The sequence below is a fragment of the Leopardus geoffroyi genome, chromosome B3, assembly GCF_018350155.1.
Source record: "Leopardus geoffroyi isolate Oge1 chromosome B3, O.geoffroyi_Oge1_pat1.0, whole genome shotgun sequence".
Classification (NCBI taxonomy): Eukaryota; Metazoa; Chordata; class Mammalia; order Carnivora; family Felidae; genus Leopardus; species Leopardus geoffroyi.
In genome coordinates, this window is record NC_059337.1 from 5,554,306 (window position 1) to 5,578,060 (window position 23,755).

General features: G+C 51.3%; 2 protein-coding genes across 6 annotated transcripts; both read right to left on the reverse strand.

The window, feature by feature from the left end:
• Positions 1–3,143: 3,143 nt before the first annotated feature.
• NGRN (neugrin, neurite outgrowth associated) lies at positions 3,144–9,329 on the reverse strand. The gene is made up of 3 exons (XM_045452333.1): positions 9,113–9,329; positions 8,638–8,748; positions 3,144–4,243 (listed from the first exon to the last, which is right to left on the reverse strand). Exons 1-3 carry the CDS (start codon positions 9,274–9,276, stop codon positions 3,640–3,642), a joined length of 879 nt encoding a protein of 292 aa, XP_045308289.1. The 5' UTR covers positions 9,277–9,329; the 3' UTR covers positions 3,144–3,639.
• Positions 9,330–9,507: 178 nt separating this feature from the next.
• TTLL13 (tubulin tyrosine ligase like 13) lies at positions 9,508–22,091 on the reverse strand. 5 transcript variants are annotated; one of them, XM_045452323.1, is made up of 15 exons: positions 21,993–22,091; positions 20,618–20,888; positions 20,222–20,262; positions 19,394–19,512; positions 17,543–17,673; positions 17,157–17,313; positions 16,167–16,310; positions 15,702–15,787; positions 15,170–15,401; positions 14,505–14,689; positions 12,472–12,657; positions 11,995–12,175; positions 11,534–11,713; positions 10,631–10,949; positions 9,508–10,269 (listed from the first exon to the last, which is right to left on the reverse strand). In XM_045452323.1, exons 2-15 carry the CDS (start codon positions 20,875–20,877, stop codon positions 10,013–10,015), a joined length of 2,478 nt encoding a protein of 825 aa, XP_045308279.1. In that variant the 5' UTR covers positions 20,878–20,888; positions 21,993–22,091; the 3' UTR covers positions 9,508–10,012. The 5 variants fall into 5 exon arrangements, with proteins under 5 accessions (XP_045308279.1, XP_045308277.1, XP_045308280.1 ...); XM_045452321.1 differs by lacking the exon at positions 21,993–22,091 and adding an exon at positions 21,471–21,635; XM_045452324.1 differs by lacking the exon at positions 21,993–22,091 and adding an exon at positions 21,502–21,609 and having other exon boundaries at positions 10,631–10,742.
• Between the last annotated feature and the right edge of the window lie 1,664 nt (positions 22,092–23,755).

A 23,755-nucleotide genomic window follows, 5' to 3' on the forward strand; every position in this document is an offset into this window, starting at 1 on the left:
AGAGGTGGAAACTGCCCTGAGCAGATTAGTGACACATATACCCTCCGGGGCGCAGGGACTTAAGTCCCTTCTGTTTGTAGTTCGCTAGCCTCTTGAGCTTGGCCCCAAGGTTGCAGAGAGTTTCCATTCCACCCACAGCCGCTTTCTCTCCAACTTGGGCAGAGCCTTGTCAACTGTTGCTTCCTCCACCTGACCCTGCACCTATGCCCCCAAAGTGCAACTCCACCTTGTACGTTGTGATGTCAATGGCTTTCATCATGTCATGAAATGGGACTCCCTGGGGAGAGGGCACTATAGAGTCCTATGACCCCAGCCCAGTGGAACAGACTGGGTGAATCCCACCTCCCCCTTTCCAGCTTGGGTTGGGGGAAGGGTGCGCAGTTTCCCAAAACACTGCAGTGCTGGTGAGTTAGGATGTGAGACATGCTGACAGAATAAAGCAGGAACCGATCAGCTTGGAGAAAGCTTAGGTCTTGTTGGCTGAGGTCTGGATGAGTAGGCTGGCAGAGGTAAAAGGCAGGGCTTTCTGCCATTGTGGACTGGCTGATCAGTGAGGTTTTCCAACCATTTCTTCATTCACTCAACCAATGTTGAAATCTATGTTAGGAGCTGAAAACTACAGCAATGAACACAGACCGGTCTCGTGCTCCCATGGGGTCTACATTCTAATGGAGGCAAAGTATGTGATGACAGACAATACAGTAGCAATCCATTTCAAATGGCAGGGAATATTAAACATGGTGATAGAATGTGAACGTGGTGATAGAATGTGAAGGGGGTTGCTTTAGACTGGGTAATCAGGGAAAGCCTAAGAAAGTAACATTTGAGGGGGGCCTGGATGGCTCAGTCAGCTATGCGTCCAACTTCAGCTAGGGTCATGACCTCATGCATCGGGCTCTGTGCTAACAGCTTGGACCTGGAACCTGCTTCAGATTCTGTCTCCCTCTCTTTCCCAATCTCTCTCCCCCCACCCTCTCTCTCTCTCTCTCTCACACACACACACAATTAAAAATATGTATTTAAAAAAAAAGTAACATTTGATCTGAGACTTGAATGACACGGAACTGGCCATGTGAAAATCTGGAGACAAAGAACTAGTAAGGACAAAACCTTAGATTGGCATTTTTAAGAATGGAAAAAAGATTTAAGCTTGGTAAGTAATAGGATGGTAGGGAATGAGGTAAATGAAAAACTTATCAAAGTTTTTAACAACAGCTTCTAATTTTCTGTAGCCAACTGGGGAAAGGGCATGGTCAAATGATTTACAGGAGTTAAAAATGCCCGGGGCACCTGGGTGGCTCAGTCAGTTAAGCGTCTGACTTTGGCTCAGGTCATGATCTAGCAGTTTGTGAGTTTGAGCCCCATGTCGGGCTCTGTGCTGACAGCTTAGAGCCTGGAGCCTGCTTCGGATTCTGTCTCCCTCTTTCTCAGCCCCTCCCCCACTCATGCTCTGTCTCCCCCAAATAAGTATTTTTTTAAGTGCCAGTTTAATCAAATAGCATCTTCCAAGGCACCTGGGTGTCTTAGTCAGTTGAACACCCAACTCTTGATTTTGGTTCAGGTCATGATCCCAGTATCATGGGATAAAGCCCTGCATTGAGCAGAGTGCTTGAGCGTGGAGCTTGCTTGGGATTCTACCTCTCTCCCTTGCTCACTCTCTAAAATAAAAAATGTATTTAAAAACTAGCATCTTCTCGAGTGCCTGGGTGGCTCAGTCGTTGAGCGTCTGACTTCGGCTCAGGTCATGATCTCACGGTTGGTGAGTTCGAGCCCCACGTCGGGCTCCGTGCTGACAGCTCAGAGCCTGGAGCCTCTTCAGATTCTGTGTCTCCCTCTCTCTCTGCCCCTCCCCAACTCATGCTCCGTCTCTGTCTCAGAAATAAATGAACATTATAAAAAAAAATTTTTTTTTTTATAAAAAGTTCACATTCTATCACCATGTTTAAAGTAGCATCTTCTACCTCTTAAACTAAAAAGTTCTAATTACCTTATGTTTTAATCATAAAAGTACTGAGGGGCGCCTGGGCATCATGATCTCATGGTTGGTGAGTTCTAGCCCCACAGGGCTGTACTGACAGCTCAGAGCCTGGAGCCTGCTTTGAATTCTGACTCCCTTTCTCTGCTCCTCCCCCTCGCTCGTGCTCTCTCTCTCAAAAATAAACATTAAAAAGATTTTTTTAGTGTATTAATAGGCTAGTGACAGAGCAGTGATAATAGGACCTTATTTGCCCACTGCTGTATTACCAGAAACTGGATTCTCTTTGATTGGCAGGTGATAGGGCCTTGCTATTTATACTGAACAAATTCCCAAGTTAACAGTAATCAATGATACTGTAATGGCTATTAATGACATTTGAAATAGCAAGGAGATTCACGAACACACTCAATGACAGGTTTGGAAAATCAATTATTTTCATTAAACACCCTGCACTTAAATTCTGAATAACCAGTTTTTGCCAGGAAGTTGTTAAAACGAGGCATGGCTGAAAACTGTCATTGGGCTCTTCTGCTGCGTGCACATGTCTCACTGATTTTTCTACTGATAATCACGCTGGTTGTAATGAAAGGTCTCTAAAAGATTTGGGAAATTAACAGAAATTATGCCAGGCAGGAATGGATTCCTGGAATTTTAGAAGCCCTGAACTAAAGGTCAGACCTGGGTTCAAGTCCCTGTGCTACTGCTCAGCAGCAGCCATGTGGCCTCGAGCATATCTGAAATGAGACTGTCCCCTAATTTTTGAAAGCGGCCGATAATCTGCTCTCGCCCCCATCACAGCTCCATCGCAAAAATCTGATGACAACAGTGAAGATGCTATTGAAGTTTCTGAAAGTAGCTAGAGATGCTGCCGGAGGCCCGAAAGCCTTCGCCTTTTTTTTTTTTCATGGATCAAACCTCCCATACACTAATCTCTTTCAGAGCCCCACCAACAGAAGGAAAGAGGAGCTCCTTTAGACCAGGTGATGCAGTGAAGGTATGATGTCCTAATTTTTAGCTGTCAACATCAATCATTAAGCAGGGTGATCTGCACAGTGTCCTTTGTTGGGAACTCCTCTGGCCCCATCTCTCTCCTATGTTTAATGACAAAGGACCTCTGGTCTCTTCAAACCCTCACTCCTCCCACCCCAGAGAGCACCAATCAACACAAACTGCTACATTTTATTTTCTTTTGCACATAATGAAAACATTCTACTGATAAAGCAGTTCCAGAACTATTAGTGTTCATTAATCAAGAAGTAAATGAGATCAGAAGGCAAACTTTTCATTTTTTTCCCAAACATATACTGCAAATTTCACAGAAAAGTTCTAACAATGCATGCAACACGGGCTGGTTTCAACATACAGAGAGCCCAAGCAAAAATGGGGAGTACTGAAGATCCACGTAGGTCAGATCAGGAGCAGAGCTCCAGGACACTGGAGTCTACCCAGCCAGTCATTAACCCTGCCCTGCCATACACATTGGCCCTGTGAAGTTCACTGCCCTCTTGTCAGATTCATATCTGAGCAGTTGTTTCCTCCCATGGTCCAGGCTCATTTCCTCCCATCCCAAGGTGGATGATCCACACACAAAAGTCCAGGCAGCTCCAAACCTACTCTCCCAGCTGCGTTTCAGGTGGCATCTCCACAAACCAGGCTCCAGCTCAAATTCTGTACAAGAAGTTCCCGTTACTGTCAAAGAACTCTCGCCCCCTCTGGACTACTTTGCTGCTGAAGTTCTGGTCACCTGGGTCCTGTGCCTTCAAGTCTTCCAGCTTCTTGGCAGTTGGCAATCCATCACCGTCAGCTCGTCTAGAACCCGCACGATCGCTGGTGGAGCACTTCTGCAGCTCTTGCCCGTGACCTAGATCTGCAACAGGCACAGAGTGCTCCCGCTGCGGATCCTGGATTCCTTTATCCCCTCCCTTCTGTCTCCTTGGTGTACTGTGAGTGTTCGATTCTATCACTTTCAAAGCTGTGCTGTGACCCCAGCCTTTGAATGAGGTTTCATCTGCTGGCATCAACGAAGAGCCTGATCCAGAGTGGCTCGCGGAGAGCGGCTTCAAGGAATCCTGAGAACCTGGGAGCTGCCTGAACGAGAGGGCAAGCCCGGGTTTCTTAAGGACTTTTTGATCCTGCTTCAGTTTCTGCTCCAATGTGGGTACGAACTTGCTCTTTAAAACCCTCCGGATCACATGAGTGCTGACACCAAAGCCTTCAGCTAATCTGGGAACTGACCAGGACTCTGCAAATTCTTTACGCAAATAGCTATGGGAAAAAGAAGCAGGTTTTCAAGTTGTGAAAAAGTCTGCTATCAGAGCACCTAACTGACAATACTAGTTATATTTGTGTGAAACGCGGGCTTGGAAAAAGCGCGAACACAGTCTCTATCTTGTGCCACCAAATGGCTCTGTTCCGTTCCCATACACCGACAGCAACACCCAACCACTCTTAGGTCACTTTTATTTCACAAGAACTAAACTCCTCCCAACGTGTACCAGGCCCCAGTTAGATCCTGGGGATGCACGAATACTATCCTTCCTTTCAGAGTACATACAATCTGGTGGTGGAGACAGATATATTAACATACAACACTACTGTGGTAAGGCATAGCAGAGAATTCTGTGAGAGCACCCAGAGGACCCAGGAACAGGCTATCACAACATTTGCCGGGTGGCTCAGGAATTGCTTCAGAAGTCCCTCTATAGCTGGCCTAAAAGGATGAAGAGGAGTAAGGATGAAGCTGGCAGAAAGAAGAGAAAGAAGAGATCAAAGGTATTTTTTTTTTTAATTTTTTTAAACGTTTCTTTTTGAGAGAGAAAGGCAGACAGAGCACGAGCAGGGAACGAGTGGGGAAGGGGCAGAAAGAGAGGGAGACACAGAATCCAAAGCAGGCTCCATGCTCTGAGCTATCAGCACAGAGCCTGGCACAGGGCTTGAACTCATGAACCATGAAATCATGACCTGAGCTGAAATCAGACACTTAACCGACTGAGCCACCCAGGTGCCCCCTCAAAGGTATTTTTTTTTAAGTCTTATTTATTTAAGTAACCTCTACACCCAATGTGCGGCTTGAACTCACAAACCCTGAAATCAAGAGTCGTACTCTTTTCTGACCAAGCCAGCCAGGCACCCCTCAAAGGTATCGATGGTAGGGAGAGCAGCACGTAAAATGCAAAACAGCACATCACCATTGTTGGCAACAGCTCAACTTGTCTAACAGTGAGGGCAGAAGCAAGATGATGTCATGCTTCCGAGTCTGAAGTTTATCCCAAATCAACAGTGAATCAAGGGAGGATTTTTTTTTTTAAGTGGGTATATTCAAAAATAGCAGAAGGCGGGGGCACCCGGGTGGCTCAGTCGGTTAAGCGTCCGACTCCTGATTTCAGTTCAGGTCATGATCTCGTGGTTCATGGGTTCGAGCCCCATGGCAGGCTCTGTGCTGACAGTGCGGAGCCTACTTGGGATTCTCTCTGTCCCTGTCTCTGCCCCTCCCCCGCTTACGCACATGTTCTCTCAAAAATAAATAAATGAACGTTAAAAAAAAAAGAATTAAAAAAAAAAACAGCAAAAGAATTGCCATTCAGGATATCCAAGCTATGGCAAACCACAAGCAGATCCAGGAAGGAGTTTCAGCAGTGGAATGCCATGAGCAGCTCAATCTAGGGGGTAGTTTTCAGTGGCAACACTAGAAATGGAAGGATCGGCCAAGAGGCTTTCATGGTAATCTAGGCAGTCTGAATTGAGGCAGCTGCAATGAAAGCAGAGAAGGAAGAGAGTTGAGGAATATTTTAGGAAGGCCAAACGGAAGAACTTGGTAAGGACTAAATAACTGGAGGTAGAAGTAGGCAGAGATTCCAGATTTCAGTTTGAGTGTTTGGTGGGAACATTCAGGGGTACGGGGAAAACAGGAACAAAGTGAAACTGCCAGGGAACAATAAATTCTCTCTTGTTGAGTTTGTGATTATGTTCAGTTTGAAGAACCTACGTGACACTCAAACAGAGATGGGCTAGCGCACAGTTGGATATATACAAGTCAAAAGATAAACACAGACGGGAGACGACAGACTTGGAAGTCACAAGCCAAGTCCAATGGTGGCTGAAGCCACGCGAGTGGCTGGCTTTAGGCAGGGAAATATGTGGAGATAAAATGACCAAGGACACAACTCTAAGGGTACCCCAAGAAGGAAACTGAGAAAAGGAGTCCTAGAAAGAGAAGTGAGTAGTACCGTGGGTCAAGGGAAGAAAGAATCTCAAGAAAGCAGACTACAGCTGCAAAAAACGTTAGGGAGGCTAGAGACTGGAATGGCAGAATGCCTAGCACTGAGGAAGTCACTGATAAGATTTGTGGACAATAGTTTCATTGTTGTAACAAAACAACAAAGGGTAGGCAGCCAAGGAACAAACAAACGGGTGAGGGAGAACCTTAAGTTGAGGTAGGTCTCTGGGGAATTAGATACATCTGAGACTTAGTGCACACAGAGGATGGGTCCTAGACAAATGAAGGGCTACCACTTCCCCTGGGATGTAAATAAGGGTATTAACATCGAGCAAGGAAAATAAGGAGGAAGACTAAGAAGCTTCAAAGGGCTCTCGGGGTGCCCGGGTGGCTCACTCGATTAGGCACCCGACTTCACCTCAGGTATGATCTGAGTTCGAGCCCCACATCGGGCTGGCTCTCTGCTGCCAGCACAGATCCTCTGTTGCCCGCCACCTCCCCCTTCAAGCTCTCTCTCTCTCAAAAATAAAGAAACATTTAAAGAGCTCTTAATTAATGGCCAATTTTTTTTTCTCTGAAGTAAAAGGCCGTTTATTAGCCACAGAAGGGGAGGTGACAGGAAGATTTGGAAGAGCAGTTGTTCCAAAAAGGAAAGGAAGTGGACACGAGAGAAGTACTACAGGCTCCCAAAATCTCCTCGCTCTATAGAATCCCCTTCATTCTAAGTGTCTGTTTCAGAGTCACTCTGATGGGATGGGAAATGACACACAACTGACAGAAGGCAACTTAGCGATATTCAGAGTACTATCTGTGATAGCAAGTGAATGCAAACAACCGAAGCACACTTCATAAAAGACTGGTTAACTGAATTATGATTTGCTGGGGCGCCTGGATGCCTCGGCCAGTAGGGCATGCAACTCTTGATCTCAGGGTCCCGAGTGTGAGCCCTACGTTGGGCACAAAGATTACTTAAAATGAAAAACAAAAATTACGATTTACTATTACTTCTTCAAAAAAGAGCTTTGTCTTCTGAAGAGGAAAGATCTATGAAATATGTGAAAAGGGGCACCTGGCTGGCTGGGCCAATGGATCATGAGACTCTTAAGCTCTGGGTTGTGAGTTCCAGTACCATGTTGAGTGTAAAAATTATGTGAAAATAATATCTTAAAAAAAAAAAACCAAAAACTATATGAAAAAAGAAACGTGTAGAACAGTACTTACAGCATTCTTCTGTTTGTGCTTAAGAAAATAAAGGTAGGGGCGCCTGGGTGGCTCAGTTGGTTAGGCGACCGACTTTGGCTCAGGTCGTGATCTCATGGTTTGTGAGTTCGAGCCCCATTTTGGGCTCTGTGCTGACAGCTCAGAGCCTGGAGCCTGCTTCGGATTCTGTGTCTCCCCCTCTCTCTGTCCTCTCCCCTGCTCACGCTCTGTGCCTCTCTGTCTCTCAATAATAAATAACGTTAAAAAAAATTTTTTTTGGGGGCGCCTGGGTGGCACAGTCGGTTAAGCGTCCGACTTCAGCCAGGTCACGATCTCGCGGTCCGTGAGTTCGAGCCCCGCGTCGGGCTCTGGGCTGACGGCTCAGAGCCTGGAGCCTGTTTCCGATTCTGTGTCTCCCTCTCTCTCTGCCCCTCCCCCGTTCATGCTCTGTCTCTCTCTGTCCCAAAAATAAATAAACGTTGAAAAAAAAAAAAATTAAAAAAAAAAAAAATTTTTTTTAAAACATGCAAAAAAAAAAAAAAGAAAAGAAAAGTTAATCTACATTCATAGTCGCTTGTATTTGCTTAAGGAAACCTGAAAAAAGGCACAAAAATTCATTAAAAATAGTCTCACTGAAGACTGGCAGGGATTAAAACTTCTCAATGTGGGGGCGCCTGGGTGGCGCAGTCGGTTAAGCGTCCGACTTCAGCCAGGTCACGATCTCGCGGTCCGTGGGTTCGAGCCCCGCGTCGGGCTCTGGGCTGATGGCTCAGAGCCTGGAGCCTGTTTCCGATTCTGTGTCTCCCTCTCTCTCTGCCCCTCCCCCGTTCATGCTCTGTCTCTCTCTGTCCCAAAAATAAATAAACGTTGAAAAAAAAAACTTCTCAATGTGTACAAATAATGTTCTAATTTTGAACTATATGCCACGCATTGTTATTCAAAACAAACTTAAAAAGGGATCTAAGATTTTAATGATATGGGTTTGCTCTTCCGAAAAACGTACATAATCTTGTAAGTCCCCATCCCTGACATTAGTTTAAGAACGTCATGACAACTATTTTGAAGTTAAAGGCTGTGAGGTCTACAGCTTACTATTCTAAAATTTCAGCAAAAACGAACCGTGTCCTCATGTTAAAAACTACTAAATCTAGATGACGGGCTTATGCAAATTCATCTATTCTCCTTTTCATTTAGAAAACTTAAAAGGATAAAAAGTAAAGTAAACTATTACAATGATTCTCACCGGATCTGCTCCATGGCTTCCCACGTCAGGGTCCTGGGCGGGGCACCCGGCGCCTCCATTTGTCTCCGAATTTTCTGGAATCGGGCGGCTTTTTTCTGTTGTTTCAGGGTGCTGGGGGAGAGAACCAATGGCAGAAGCCAAGCGTGGGAGCAAAACGGGTGGCTGAAGAGCCTCGCGCTAAATCACAGGCCCAGCCCTCTTCTCTTTGTTTGCAAGGGAAACCAGGCCACGTCTGTAACCTCCCCAGAAATCTAATCCCTAAAACAGCCCGTAAGCATGCCGAACTTTCTAAACGGGTGATGAAACACGTCATTGGTGAAGAAACCTGCCGTCCCAAAGGAGCCGCACACCTGCCCCTGCGCCCCCTGACAACGGGAAAGAAACAAGGGCTGCGGCGGATGCGGCGCTACAACGCCCGGCTCGAAGGGGGCGCGAAGCCCTGCTTCAGGCTGAGGGCCCGGGAAGCAGCCGGTACCTCTCCACCTCCTGCAGCTCCCGCTCCTCCGGCTCCCAGTCGGAATCGGGGTCTGGCTCCCGGCCGAGCGTGCCCGGGTCTACCATCCCCCGGGTCGCGAAACCACAGCGAGCCACGGCAGCACGAACACGCAAGCCCAGCAAACGGTTCAGAGCTACCGCCATGTCGACAAAAACAGCCCGGGACAGTCCGACAGGGGCAGAGAGACCGGAAATCTGGGGGCGGGGCCGGAAGTGGAAGGGCGCGGCGAAAGCCAGGATGGTCGTGCGTGGTTTCCGCTTCCGGCTGAGGGTGCGTTAGCTGGGATTGAACCTGCTTGCGGTTCACCCTTCCGGAGAGGAACAGTGGCGAGCGTTTACCCTGGAACGCAAGGGCCGGAATGAGCTAGAGAACGCTCCTGGAAAAACGCCATAAACTTTAATAAAAAGTCGGAGTCATTTGCCAAGAGCCACCCCTCCGCCCCAACGGCTGCCCAGGCCGGCCTGTCTCCGCCACGGCAGGGGGAAGGGCGTCTCCTTGGCGGTCGTCCGATGGCGACTGCCCCGTGCCTTGGGCACTCGGCTCCTCTGGGAAGGGGGCCCCTTGTCACCAGGATGACCTCCAGCCCCGGGCTGCACCCAGCGTTCAGACCCCTCTCCTAGCGATAAATCCAGGCTAAGGTTTGAAGGGCGGCTCCTCTTCATCTTTTAGTCTTTACGGATCTGGAAATAGTCTTAGGGTATTGAGGAATTCTTGATATCTTTGTGTTTTGCCTTGTTCAAGCAGGGTTCCTGGCCAGGACTTTTCAAACTGAAGCCTGGTGGCAGTCTTTCATTTAGCGAAGATTGAAGGCCCTCTGCGCCTTCGGAAACTTGAGGGGGTTCTCCAGGGGAGGTGGAGTGCTGGGCTTCCGTCCTGCATTTACCGGTGGTGGCTGATGTCAAGGAGTGGAGTGGTATGCTGCATCAGGGGCGTAGAGGCAGGGCAGAGGGTGAGATCCTGGGCCTTGGGTGCACTGTGTTCGGTGTCTACCACCGAGGGCAAGGTGCAGTGAGTCCATGAGCTACTTGCCACTCCTTCCGGTTGCAGAAGATAGCCCTGCTTTGGGGTTAAAGAAGATGGCACTGATCCTGCCAGGGCTCTGTTTATGGCTTCTAGCCTTCTGCTGGCTTGGCCTTCTGCAGTGGAAACATGGGTCCCCCTGAGTTGGTATTCACAGGAGATTCACTCCCTCTTTACCAACTGTCACCCAATTACCAACACAGAAGAATGGCATCCCTTGCTTCCCTCCAGCATCTTTGCCACACTGTACTGTAATTGTTTACTTGTCTGTTTCCCTGTTGTGTTTGTTGAGTGCTAGGACTGTACTGCCATTTCTCCCAGGGTCCAGTATGTAGAAGGAGGTAACGGGTCCACTACCCATCCCATTCCCACACTGGTGGAAGTGCCCTGTGGTGTTTTGGGACTGTCCCAGCCGTAATGTTTGCCAGTGGGAATTTACACAAGTCAGAGTGACCAGAGCTAGTTTTGCGTACTTACGGCTACTGAGCCTGACTCTGGCACTGGGAAAACAGTGCCTTCCCGATGCTTTCATTGACAACGAAGAGGGGCCGATGGCTGCTCGATCTCCTATCCAGTTGAAGTTCTTGGGCTGTAGATGGCACCAGGAATGATGTGGAATTGCAGCATTCATGCTTGGCTGTGGCCCTAAGATCCTGGGGATCAATTCGTGGGGCCGAACTGGATGCAGGAAGTGAGGAGGGCCCTGCTCTTTGGTGGCCCCTCTCAGGAGGACCAGTGGGACCAGACTCACAGATTGCAGTTCTTGACTGCCCAGCCCGTCCTGGTGAAATCTAGGCTAGAGGAGAAGAGCAGCCCCTTACCACACTTCTTGTGAGGCTGGATGGACTGGAGGAAGAAAATAGGTAACCGAAACGTCTCTTCTAGGCCGTGGCCGCTATTTAACCAATTACTCCTTGGGGGCTCAGCAAAAACAGAAGACCCAACAGGCTTGACACCTGCCCAGGGAACAGTGAATGCGGCAGCTGTTCTCTTGGCCCAAGTCTGTTTGCTTATCTCCCGTTAGAGCCACGGCACTGGCAGGGCTAGAGAGAGATTACACAGAAGCCACTGAGGGTGGTGGCCTTCTTATTCGTCAGGCATGAGTTTGGGGTTATTGCAAGACTGGAATAAAGAGAACACATCTCTTGCGAGTAGGTCAGGAGCTGCACTTTGCCGGATGTCATTACTAAACACCAGGGAGCGTGGGAGCAAAGGCAAAAGCAACCAAGAGACCCCTTCCCAGCGCCCAGCAGGCGCTGCTCTCCCAGGCTCCGTGCCTGCCAGACACCATCACGTTAGCCTTCTGGGCCGCGGCCACCCCTGTGTGCTGGTGCAGCCCTTGTTCCCTGGTTCTGCGAGATGCTGCACAGGGACCCTCACCCGATACTCGTGGAGCCTTCTGTGGCCCCGGTGGCTGGGGTGCAGCATGTCGCTGAGTTGCTCTATGATACCGAGGCTTCGGATGAGATTCTCCCTTTGTAGCAGGGCCTTCATCCGCTCCAGCTCCTCCTCTTCCACGATTTCTTGAGGATGCATGGTATCCACGTGTACGGGGAGCAGCTGCAAGGTACATGAGGGCTGAGCGCACGATCTCTGAGAGCGAGTCCCAAACCATCGACGACGATGGCTGCGGGACTCCCGCCTGCTCTGCCTCTGTGCATTCCCTGACCCTAGTGGAAGGTCCCCTTTGCTGTCCATTCTCTTCCCCACCCCCACCCCCCAGCCCCCGTTCCGCGAGGTCAGATCCAACGTATTCATTAGGAACTCCTCTCCCTCTCCCTCCCTTCTCTAGACCCAACCTATTTCCTGTTGAAAGGCAAGAGCTACCAAACCCCGGACACCTCTTTCTCCCGGTTCCGGTTCCTGTAAGCCAAGTGGGCGGCAAGTCCCCGGAGCCCGGCCCTGCATCGGCTCTTCTCTCCCGCTGATTCACCCTGGTTCTGGTCCCGGCTCTCCTTCCGCCTCTTACTTCCTGAGGTCTCCTGCTGTTCCTGCTTAAGGCGGATCTCTTCCAGTTGCTGTCTGACAAGACACAGCAGCTTCAGACACTGGGGAGATTATGTTGGGGGGAAGCAGGGTGAGGGGAAGTGGGGATGGGGGAGTGGGAAATCAGATCTGTCTGGGAGGCAGACAAGAGAAGAATGAGGGGGGAAATGGGAAACCTCCTATATGGAGTTACTGAGTCCGAAGGAATTTATGACTCCATTCCTCTTGGCTCAAAGTGTCTGGCTTCCTCTCTACCCTGCTGGCGAGCAGTTCAGCTTCAGGATATGCCCCCGCCCCCCCAAGTGGACAGAGGACAAGGCAAGGCAAAGTACCTGGCACACTCCTCTCTAGCCTTGGAAGCAGCAGTCTCCTGGAAGAGGGAGCCGTTGTGCTTGAAGAAGGGTGCGTACTTGTCCGTGTTAGGCCCAGGATAGATCCGCCGGTACCCCCCGAGGTGGGAGTCCTCATGGCGCTCCTGGTCCAGTATCGCTGCGTGCGACAGTTCAGTTTGTTCTCGCCTAGGGAAACCAAGCTCCAGAGTGAGTCGGGAGGGCTCTGAGAATGTTCAGTGGGGAAAAGAAGGCCGGCCAAGGCTTTGAGAACCTTCTGCTAGCTTCACGGCCTTTCTGGCCTCTGCCCATGTAGTGAGGGCTGCGAAGGCCCTCTGGCCAATCCCGCTTGTGTGTAGCCATGGAAATCTGGGCTTGACTTCCAGAAATCTGGTTTTCATCTTAAGTGCAAGCTAGCACTCCAAGTTCTCACAGTCTGTTAGGTTTCTGATCATAGAGTAACCTATGTTAATTACAGAAAAATGTAGAAGAGCAAAAAGAAGATAAAACCTCCCATAATCTTACTGTGCAGTTAGCATATTGGTCATGAGCATGGACTCAGGGGCGGGACCCCCGAGTCTGAACCCTGGCTTTGCCACCCACTACCTTCCTTTCTGGTTTCTGACAAAAACGGGATCATACAACCTTGCTAAATGGCTTCCTAGTAGTCACGTGGTTCTGTGATTGTACTTTCATTTATTAAGTCCAGTAGTTGTGAACCCTTTTCCCCACTGAAAGACATCACTCATAATATGATAGGCACATGTGCAGCCCCACTGTGGGAAGAGCCAGCGTATTTCCAGTAACAGTCCTGCTTCCCCTCCATTCACACATGAGAGCGCCTACTATGTGCCAGGCCCTCAGGATATCCTAGCAAACCAAACACACACGGGCCTGCATATCGCAACCCAGGTGGGGAAGAGCACTGTAATAGGAATGCTTCCAATTCCACTCCATTTGTATGTGTTACTAACATTAATTTAGTATCGGCAGCAAATCACCGTGTTGGTAACCCATCTTATAATTAAAACAACAGTGGGTGAAAGATGCTGATTTAAATAACCTCTTATTGTTGCATGACTAGACTGTTTTCTGTTTCATTATTATAACCTGTCTAGAGGACCTTTGTTAAAAACAAAAACAAGGGGCCCCTGGGTGGTTCAGCTGGTCGAGCGCCTGACTTCCACGCAGGTCGTGATCTCGTGGTTCGTGGGTTAGAGCCTCACATCCTTGCTGACAGCAGCGAGCCCGCTTCGGATCCTCTGTCTCCCCCTGTCTGCCCCTCCCCCGCTCACCCTCTGTCTCTCTTGCTCTCAGAAATAAACATTAAAAAACAAAACCAAAAACAGCCAATCAAACCTCAAAGAGCTTCTTTTTTTTTTTTTTTTTTTTTTAATTTTTTTTCCCAACGTTTATTTATTTTTGGGACAGAGAGAGACAGAGCATGAACGGGGGAGGTGCAGAGAGAGAGGGAGACACAGAATCGGAAACAGGCTCCAGGCTCTGAGCCATCAGCCCAGAGCCTGACGTGGGGCTCGAACTCACGGACCGCGAGATCGTGACCTGGCTGAAGTCGGGCGCTTAACCGACTGCGCCACCCAGGCGCCCCTCAAAGAGCTTCTTATGAGCTAATAGAAAATAGCTCTAGGCTGTGTTGCTACACGTGGTAGAGAGAGTGTGAAAGTTACACTACTGTCTAGGTAGGTAAAGGGAGAAAAACATCTGTATAAGTTATTTCTACAGGTATATATTATACGCACACCTATGTATGTGTGCGTGCATTAACTGCTAAAGCATACACATGGCATAGGTTGGCTCCTCCGGGGAAACTGAGTAGCCGGAGAACAGGAAGGGATTCTTCACAGGATCTTCTGAATTTCCAACATACTATCTGTGATACGTAATGTGTCATCTACGCCAAAAAACCCACAATTGTGCTTCACAGCTAATCCTTACCCCCAGACTCTCTTCGCCACCTACAGGAGCACTCTTCCCGTCAGGAAAGTAATGACAAAGAAGACAGACACGTGGCCCACCTGGCTTCTCGTGGCTGCTGGTGGCACTGGAAAAGCCGCTCCTTGACTCGCCGCTTGTCCTCCTCTATCACCTTCCTTTTGTCACAGCCCCGGAGGTTGACAAGGGTCATGGCATCACAGAGAAGTGCGTCCTTCACTTCGCGATCAAGGCGGGAGTCAGTGGTGAAGCTCGGGGAGTGGTTTACCTGCCAGGAGGAGTCATCATCCCACCCTTCCTACACTGCCTGAGCACGTGTGGCCTCGGGCAGGCCGGACTGGACAGTCCAGGCAAGACATCCCCCTCCAGAGGCCTCGGCCGAGGAGGCTGGATGTTCTGACTTCCAAGGCCACGGGACCCCGCCACAGAGATCCCTCCGGTACACAGGCTGCTGAGAGCAAACCAGACAGCCTGACTCTACAGATACAGTGTCCCTAAAGACAAAAAGATTCCATGGGGGAACACTTGGGATCCAAATCCTGGATCCCTATGGTGGAGGCCAGAGATCATTAGGCTTGGCTCAGCAGGTCAAGAGTGTAGACATCTGCCTTCTGCCATTCCTACCCACCCCAGGGCCGCCATGTCCCCCATTCTCTGTTCCACCACCTGACTGCACTCCTAGCCCAGGCGTCCTGCTCAGGGAGGCCTCAGGCCCCGGGTTTTGCAAAGCCCAGAAGATCATCCTCACCTCCAGCAGCCAGGGTTTCAGCTTGTGGTCCAGCAAGATGTCAAAACCAAGGATCTCAAAACAGGCACATGTACCTCCGCTCAGATAGTGGGGGAAACAGGTTCGGTAGTTGTGGCGAAGAACAGAATGGGCTGAGATGATGGTTTTGACGATGATGTCTTCGATGTGCCCCCACAGCTCTCGGGGGTCGTAGCCGTGTTCTCGAAGCCAGGCGTTGAGCGTCGACAGCTTCCTGTGAGGCCCAGTGCTCAGAGGAGGACCAGTTTCTACACCACTGGGGCCAGGCCGAGGGCAAGAGGCTCCCTATGGCTAACCCTAATTCTGTGCCTAGATTCCTTACACTTCAAAGGGCTTCTGGCAGCTTGGAGCCCGGCTTGGTCCTCAGGGTGGGGGCAGGGCTGCATTTAGAGGTCAAGCACAGGACAGGGGTCTGTGAAGGTGGTTTTCCTGAGCGATCGGCCTCCCAAGAGCCAGCTCAGTTTCAGGGGCTGCTGAGACTATAAGGCTAAGGCACAACCAGAGCCGGGAGTACCTTTTACTGCCCGCAGCGTCGTCTCGGACAAAGTTCTCGTTGTGTTTGTTGATGGCATAGTTGGTCAGATGCATGCAGACATCATCCTGGGAAGAGAGCGGCCCGTGGCGCTCAGACTGCTTCCCCGAAGCACTCCTCTCCAGCCCTTCCTTGCCTTTTCTACGACCTTCCCCTCCCCGGGACAAGGGCTCCTCGGTGGGCCCTCTTCACCTAAGAACTGTCCTGTGAGGTCCTGGGGAAGGGGGTGGGCCGGCGTCCTCCAGGGAGGACCTTACAGCGGTCACCACCCACCGAATGCTCTCCTCCCAGCCACGGGGTTAGGGTGCTCGCTGGTTCCATTGCTTGTTCATGGGTGACGACAACAAGCCTTTCTACCTGGTCCGCCACAGAACCTCAGCACTCAGGAGAAGAGGGCGCCGCCCTGTCCCCCCCCCCCCCCCCCGGGGCCACCGTCTGGCCCCTTACCAGGTTGCTGTTGTTGGGCTCCGCGTAGGGCATCGTGGCGAAGCGGGCCAGGCCCTCCTCGTACATGAAAATCCGAAGAGGGTCGCAGGATGTGATGAGGACATAGATTCGCATATCGAACTTGAAGCCGTCAATGAGGAAGGGCTGAAAGCACGCAAACCCGCCGGGGAAGAATACTTCTGAAGCGCTGATTCTATACCACACGCTGTTTGAAGTGTTTCGGATGCACAACCGGTTTGATTGTCGTAATAACCATATACAGCATAAAGTAGTTACTGTTATTTTTCCCACTCAACAAATGATGACATTGAGTCACAGAAAGGGTAAGAAATTGCCCAAGATTTGGGGCACCTGGGTGGCTCAGTCCTTTAAGCGACTGACTCCTGGTTTGGGCTCAGGTCATGATCTCGCGGTTTGTGAGTTCGAGCCCCAAATCGGCTCTGCACTGGGGGCAGAGAGCCTGCTTGGGACCTCTGTCTCTGTCTCTGTCTCTCTCTCCGCTCCTCCCCCACTCATGCTCACTCTCTCTCTCCCTCTCCCTCAAAATAAGTAAACTTTAAAAAAAAAAAAAAAAAAAAAAAAGAGGGGCGCCTGGATGGCTCAGTCCATTGAGCATCCAACTTCAGCTCAGGTCGTGATTCCATGGTTCATGGGTTCGAGCCCCGCATCTAGCTCTGTGCAGTTGGCTCGGAGCCTGGAGCCTGCTTCAGATTCTGTGTCTCCCTCTCTGCCCCCGCCCCTCGCGCTCTGTCTCTCTCTGTCTCTCTCTCAAAAATAAACAAACATTAAAGACATTAAAAAAAAAAAAATTGCCCAAGATCACATATGTAAGAAGTGGAAAAACTCAGATTCAGACCGAGGCAGGCTGGCTCTGAACCACGGCTCTGATAAGAGGAAATAGGAAGTAGGAGCCGAAGCCTGGCTTCCCCCTCTGGCAGTGGGAGAGATGAGGCCGGGGCAGGGCCCTGGCGGTCCGGAGGCGCCCTTCACCTTGGAGATGTACTGCTGGCAGATCACGTGCTCTCCTGGCTTGATCTCCCGGGGACTTCGGGTGATGAAGATGCCGCGTCCCTGACAGCCGCTGTCCGGCTTGCAGATGTAAGTGCGGGTTTTTCGCTGACGACCGTAGGACTGGAAGTCCCCATAGCTGTGTGCAGAGGGGGCTGGTCAGAAGGTTTCTGCGCGTGGCAGCTGTCCCAGGGCCCCAGGGGGGTTCTGCTCTCCTGTCCGTGCTCTTCCCGGAGCGTCAGTCTCCCACCTACTTTCCTGTGACCGGCTGAAACCTTCCAGGTGACAAGGCCAGCGTCCGGAGGGAAGTGAGATGGCGAAACCTTTCCTCCCCCAGCACATCAGCCCCGGGGGCCGGGCTCACTCACTCTGCAGGGAGGCACCAGGTGCGGGGGAAGATGTTGTACTCCGTGGGATAGAGTTTCTGCATGCGGTTGAGGTTCCGAGCCAGCAGATCTTTGCGGCAGATTTCCGTCATGCCGGGGAAGTGGTTGATTTTCTGTAACAGAGCCAGGTGGTGACCTACCCCCACGAGCAGTGTGAGTGGCAGCCCCTGGGGTCTGGGGCACACCAGGAGGACTGGGAAGGTCAAGGCAGAAGTCACAGAGGAGGAAAACACTATACCTAATACCCTAAGGGAGAAAAGGAAGGTTCCCTAAGGCAGGTGAGAACCTTGGCCTCTCCCAAAACACATGTCCACACTGAGGTTGGGAGACCGAGGGGCAGTGAGAAGGACTCGCCAGGACTTCGGGTCTTCTAGCCACCTTCTAACATGCCCCAGGCCACCAGCAACTAGTCCTGTAAGGATAACTGGGGCATGGGAGCATAAGCCAACGAGAAACCATTTTCCAAGAGAGAAAAGGAAATCGAGAATGAGTCCTAGGGAGCGCTGGGTCATGGCGCCCCCAGGGTATGACGTTTCCAGGGTGACCTGCTGGAACCCCGGTGCTGGGAGGCAGAATCTCCCATAGGTTCTGGGCTCTCTCGCTGGCTTTACCACACCCTAGCTGCATGAACTTGGTACTTCTGAGCCTTGGTGTCCTCTTAACAAGAGAGTATCCGCCACTCGGTGTTCTTTTTGAGGATTTAATTGCGGTAAGAACATAAAAGCAGATGACATGGGGTCTGACGTACAGTAAGCCCTCAGTGAGCGCTGTTAACTGTGCCTGTTTTACAGCCGTCACCTGCATGTCCCTTTTTTTTTTTTTAATATTTAGTTTTAAGAGAGACACAGAGACGAGTGGGGTGGGGGTGCAAAGAGAGAGGGGGAGAACATAGAATCTGAAGTAGGCTCCAGGCTCTGAGCTGTCGGCACAGAGCCCGACGCGGGGTTTGAACTCAGGGACCACGAGATCATGACCTGAGCCAAAGTCGGACGCTTCACCGACTCAGTCACCCAGGCACCCCTCTTTTGTATTTATTTATTTATTTATTTTTCAACCTTTATTTATTTTTGGGACAGAGAGAGACAGAGCATGAACGGGGGAGGGGCAGAGAGAGAGGGAGACACAGAATCGGAAACAGGTTCCAGGCTCTGAGCCATCAGCCCAGAGCCCGACGCGGGGCTCGAACTCCCGGACCGCGAGATTGTGACCTGGCTGAAGTCGGACGCTTAACTGACTGCGCCACCCAGGCGCCCCTATTTTTTTTTTTTTTTTAATGTTTGTTTATTTATTTTGAGAGAGAAAGAGAGTGAGAATGGGGAGGGGCAGAGAGAGAGAGAGGAAGAGAGAGAATCCCAAGCACAGAGCCCAACACGGGGCTCAACCCCACGAACGAGGAGATCACGACCTGGGCCAAAATCAAGAGTTGGATGCTCAAGTGTCTGAGCCACCCAGACGCCCCACGCCGACTCTCAATGGATGCGGATGTGGGACTAAGCTGTTTAGAAGCCGGCTCACTCAGCTGCCCCTGCGGTTAGTGCTGAAGCTGCCTTCCAGCCTTCCCCTCAGGTGGGCTCACCGGCCCTGGAGGGGGTCAGCTGGGCACAGATGCTTCCAGGCGAGCAGTGCCCAGCATATACCTCCTTCCTATGATAGAAGCTCCAGGAACTCAAGAGGAGAGTTTTTCCAGTGGAGCAGAAGCCCCTAGCCGCGGCCTTTCCTGCTCTGCCCAGAGGGACAACTACAAAGGGTGTGGCGTTGGGCGCCTGAGCAGAAGGGCAGGAGGAACCATTCAGGGCCGCAGCCCCTTGGGGCTCTTGGGTCAGGAGATTGTACCTGAAACCTCTTCATGTCCATGACTCGTTCAAGTGAGACAGAGCAGTCCGTCCAGTACACAGTCCACTCTTCATCCTCCCCCACCTCCTTTAGGCCACACATTTGAGCTGCCCGACGCACTGTGGAGAGACGGAGGTCAGCGGGGCCAGCCTGGCCACTGGCAGTGAGTCTCGGGAGGGCAGCTGGCTCGGGTAACTCGACCAGAGAGTGGACTGGAGATGAGGTGGTTCTTACCTCCACTCCGCAGTTTAATTACCATGTGACAATTCCAAGTTCATGAAGCTGTCAAGGCCCTTCCAAAATCTGTGACAGAGAAAACTAGAGCCTGGCTCTCTACTCCCGTCAACCCTCTCTCTCAATTAGGATGGTTTCTGACCTGCAGAGCTGACCCTCTCTCCGTAGGGGTCACATCTCACACTGTGGGTGGCCCCTTGCATAGATGACGGTGGAGATAAGAGGAGATGGAGAGATGGCTGACCGAGCTGGTGATTTTTTTCTTTTAATTCCCCCCCCCCCCCCCAGAATCTTCCTTGGAAAAAAACTCTATTAGCCTGTTCTCATCTCAACTCCGGTGAAATCTGGGAAGGGTGGGGGCAATGGTAACTTCCGGTCACTTTTTTTTCTTGTTAGCTAACCATGGAGATTCCCACCCTAACCCCAAGACGAACTGGAACAGAGATGTCTCAGCTGTTAGTAGCTCAGCCCAAGCTGTAGGCCAGCCTAACGAGATCCAGGGGCTGGGAGCCCGACTGGGGGACCATTCCCAGAGTCAAAGCTGCAGGTGCCCTCTTATGCGCAGTGTTGTGAGTGAGTGAACCGGGTGCTTACCACTCTCATACTTGCAGTTGGTCAGGTTGATGGCCAGGGGTCTGGAATGAAGGAACAGTAGAAATCAGGCAGAGTGGGATGAAGGACAGACCCTGGGCTGCCAGGCACCCGGAGGAAGAGATACCCAACACATCTACAATGCAGTTCGTTTTCTCTAAAAGCCACGGAAGACCAGGATGATAGAGACATGCTAAGTCTGCAAACCAAGCCAGCTCAAATGGTTCTGGATTTTGTGTTTTTCTCGTTCCAGAAGGTTAATGATGTTCCTGTATTCCCTGTCCTCTTTCGCAGATTAAAGGGAAGACCCCAACTGCTGAAGGGAGGCTGGGGGTGACTCTCTTCTGGAGCCAGGCAGGTGGCGGGGGTGGAGGGGGGTGTCGTCCAGGGACCCGTTACCTGTGTTTCCGCCTTCTCTTTCTCCTTCTAACTTCTAAGTCATCTGAGTCAGTTGGGGCTATGATTTTCTTTGGAATTTTCTTGGCTACAACAGATAAGGGAACTCCATCCCCAAATTCCTTATAGTCAGCCTTTGGAAGTTCCTGCTGAGAAGAGTTAGAAGGGATGGTAGCTTCCTCTTTAACACACTCCTCCCCAGAGTCCTCTTCTTCAACGTAGTCTTCCTCTGATTCACTGGTCTTACAGGTATCTCGCTCCATCCTCTTAGATTCTGAGGGGAGGGGGTGAGAGTGAAATATATGTCAGAACTTCCTTCCTCCAGGCCGTGCAGGAGTCACAAAAAGCCCCTTCGTGTTATAAGGGAACATTGCTACCCCTTCAGAACAGGACAATGCCAGTGCAGAATGCGATGTGTTCCTAGTAGGTAATGGAGGCTTGGGGTGGGGGTGGGGATGGGGGAATGCCTGTGAGATGTTGGCTTCCCCGACAAGCCCTGATCATCCAAGATCACTACTCCATACAACACATTGGGTTGCAAGTAGAAGCTGGACAGAGCTGGCAGGGATCATGACCATGGCTTTTTTATTTCTGGGAAGGGGGATGGCTGGGCCCTGGAGCGGACCTTCAATTTTAAAATAGAGCTAAAAACCAAAGGTCCCCTAAGCCGGCCCTTTCCCTGTTCCGTGACTCGGTTTCTCCATGTGTACACACTGGGGCCAGGCCCTCGATGGCTAAGTCCCCTTGGGCTCTGACGGCGGAGCGGGAGCCCCTGGCGGACACCGCCCACCCGGGGTTTCGAGGACAGCGGAGGGGCTGCCGGGTCCACCCCTAGCTGCCCGAGGCTGGACTCAGCTGGTCGCTCATGTCAGCCCTTCGCGCGACACCTGCTCCTTCCCGGGCGTCGCTGGGCCTCCGGGACCGCCTCCTTGCTCCACAGGACTGGCAGCCTCCGCCGATCGCGAGGGGGAGCCCGCTCCCCTCCCACCCCGGGGTTCGCTCCTAGCTGGGAGATCCCGGCGGCGGCGGCGGCGGCGCCTCCTGGAGCTAGCCGGCAGCCGCCGCCGCCGTCGCCATGGACACGGGGGCGGTCCCCATTGGAGCGCCGTTCTGGGGGCGGGGCCTTCCCGGGAACCACACCCACTTGGGCGCCCGCCGAGGCCATCTTGGTCCCCCGCGCTTCTGAAGGCCTGTCGCCGGCGCTGGCGGGGAAGGTGCGGGCCGCCCGCGGCCTCGGGGGGCCCAGCCTCCGCGGCCGCCGACGGGGCGCATCGGCTGGGACGTGGAGTTCTTCCGCTTTCGCGCCGATTCACGCGCGCCTCACCCCAGGCTATGCCGAGCCCGGAGCTTGGTTTAACTCTGGGCTCGGGAAAAGTACCTGTTGGCCTTCCCTGAGCTTTAGTAAGCGTGTGTCGCGCCGTCCCCGCCCTCCGGAGGGGCGGCCGTGCTTAGGGCCCACCCTGGCGGGCTGAGCCAGCTCCGCCCAGTGACAGAACGGCCTCCTCCTCGTAGCGCTCCTTCACTGCTCTTCCTGGCGTCCTCACGCTGACTTCTGCTCGCCACCCCCACCGAACCCAGTCCAACTTGTCACTGTAAGGCTGTCCCGTGTGCCTAAATCTGGGGGACACTTCAGTCTCCTTCCCTTAGAGAGACGTGGACATTTTCTGAATGACACATTTCTTGCTGTTCCTTCAGCACAGAATATTCTGTTACTCCCTTCTTGAAATGATTTGGAGGCTCTTGGCTTCCAGGAGTATCATTTTTTCTCATTCTTTCCAAATATTTAGCGTTCCAGGCACTATTCTAGGACTTGAACGTGTCTTGCCTGAATTGCCACCAGGCAGCACCTTTTTTTTTCTTTTTTTTTGAGAAAGCATTAGCGGAGGGACAGAGAGAGGGAGGCACAAATCCCAAACGGCTTCTCACTGCCAGTGCAGAGCCCCACGCGGGGCTCAAACTCATGAACGGAGATCATGACCTGAGCGGGAGATCAAGAATCCATGCTCAACAGACTGACCAACCACGCAGCAACCTCTTAATCGGACTCCCAATTGTTCTCCCTCCCTCCCCCCAACCCCCCCCCCCCCCCCCCCCCGCCACCCCGCATCCATCCGTTCAGCTTAAGTATTCTTGCTAAAATGCAAATTTGTTACTCCCCAGTTTAAAACTCTTCAAGGTTTCCCATTAGATCAAATCCCCAACCCCTTCATTACACAGGTCATCAAAAAGCAAGCAGAGATGGAAGTCCTGGGCTGGACCATCCCTTCCTACCTATGGTGTGCACAAAGCCCAGGGCGGAGTACAAAGCGGCCCCTAAGTGTTCCACGCTTCAGCTGAGAAAAAGCTTCTAAGTCCCTTCCCTGACAATTCATGAACTCCATAAAACAGCTGAGAAGTACCGCCATAAAGAAACCTATTTGACTTTCTCCCCCCTTCTCAAGGAAAAACTTGGTTTGGCCTGAGAAGGCATTCCTCTGAACAGCAGTCCTGGGGGAAAACCCTGGTATCTGGGCGCATCACCTGGGACGCAAAAGCCACTCTGCGCTAAAGGTCATCGGTACTTCCTTCAGACTGGGCAAGCAAAGCAAGGTGGCGCTCTTGGAGTTTGCGCAGGCAAAGGCTTGCAGAGAGAAGCGTAAGCTAAAACTACGGCAAGGTGCTAAAAAGAGGAAGCCGACCCAAATTCTATAGGAATTCAAATGTTAAACAGGTAATATTTCAATTTAAATGTTAAACGGTTCTTTCACAAAATTAAAAAAATATATATTTATTTATTTAGAGACAGTGAGTGAGCAGGGGAGAGGCAGAGAGAGAGGGGGGACAGAGGACCCGAAAGGTGCTCTGTGCTGACAACAGACAGCCCGACGTGTGGCTCAAACTCACGAACTGTGAGATCATGACCTGAGCTGAAGTCAGACGCTTGACTGAGCCCCCTAGGCGCCCCTAAACTGTTCTTCTTACGAACTTTTAGTTGTACATATTCTGCCTTATCTCAATGAGACTTTACAACATCTTTTGGGATATAAAACACCTAAAGTTCTACGTAAAAATTTCATACAGGCCTGAACAGAGGAAGCCAACTATCCAGGGACATGAACCTCAGCTCAGCACCTGTCAACTGTTAAGGATGACACCATTAAG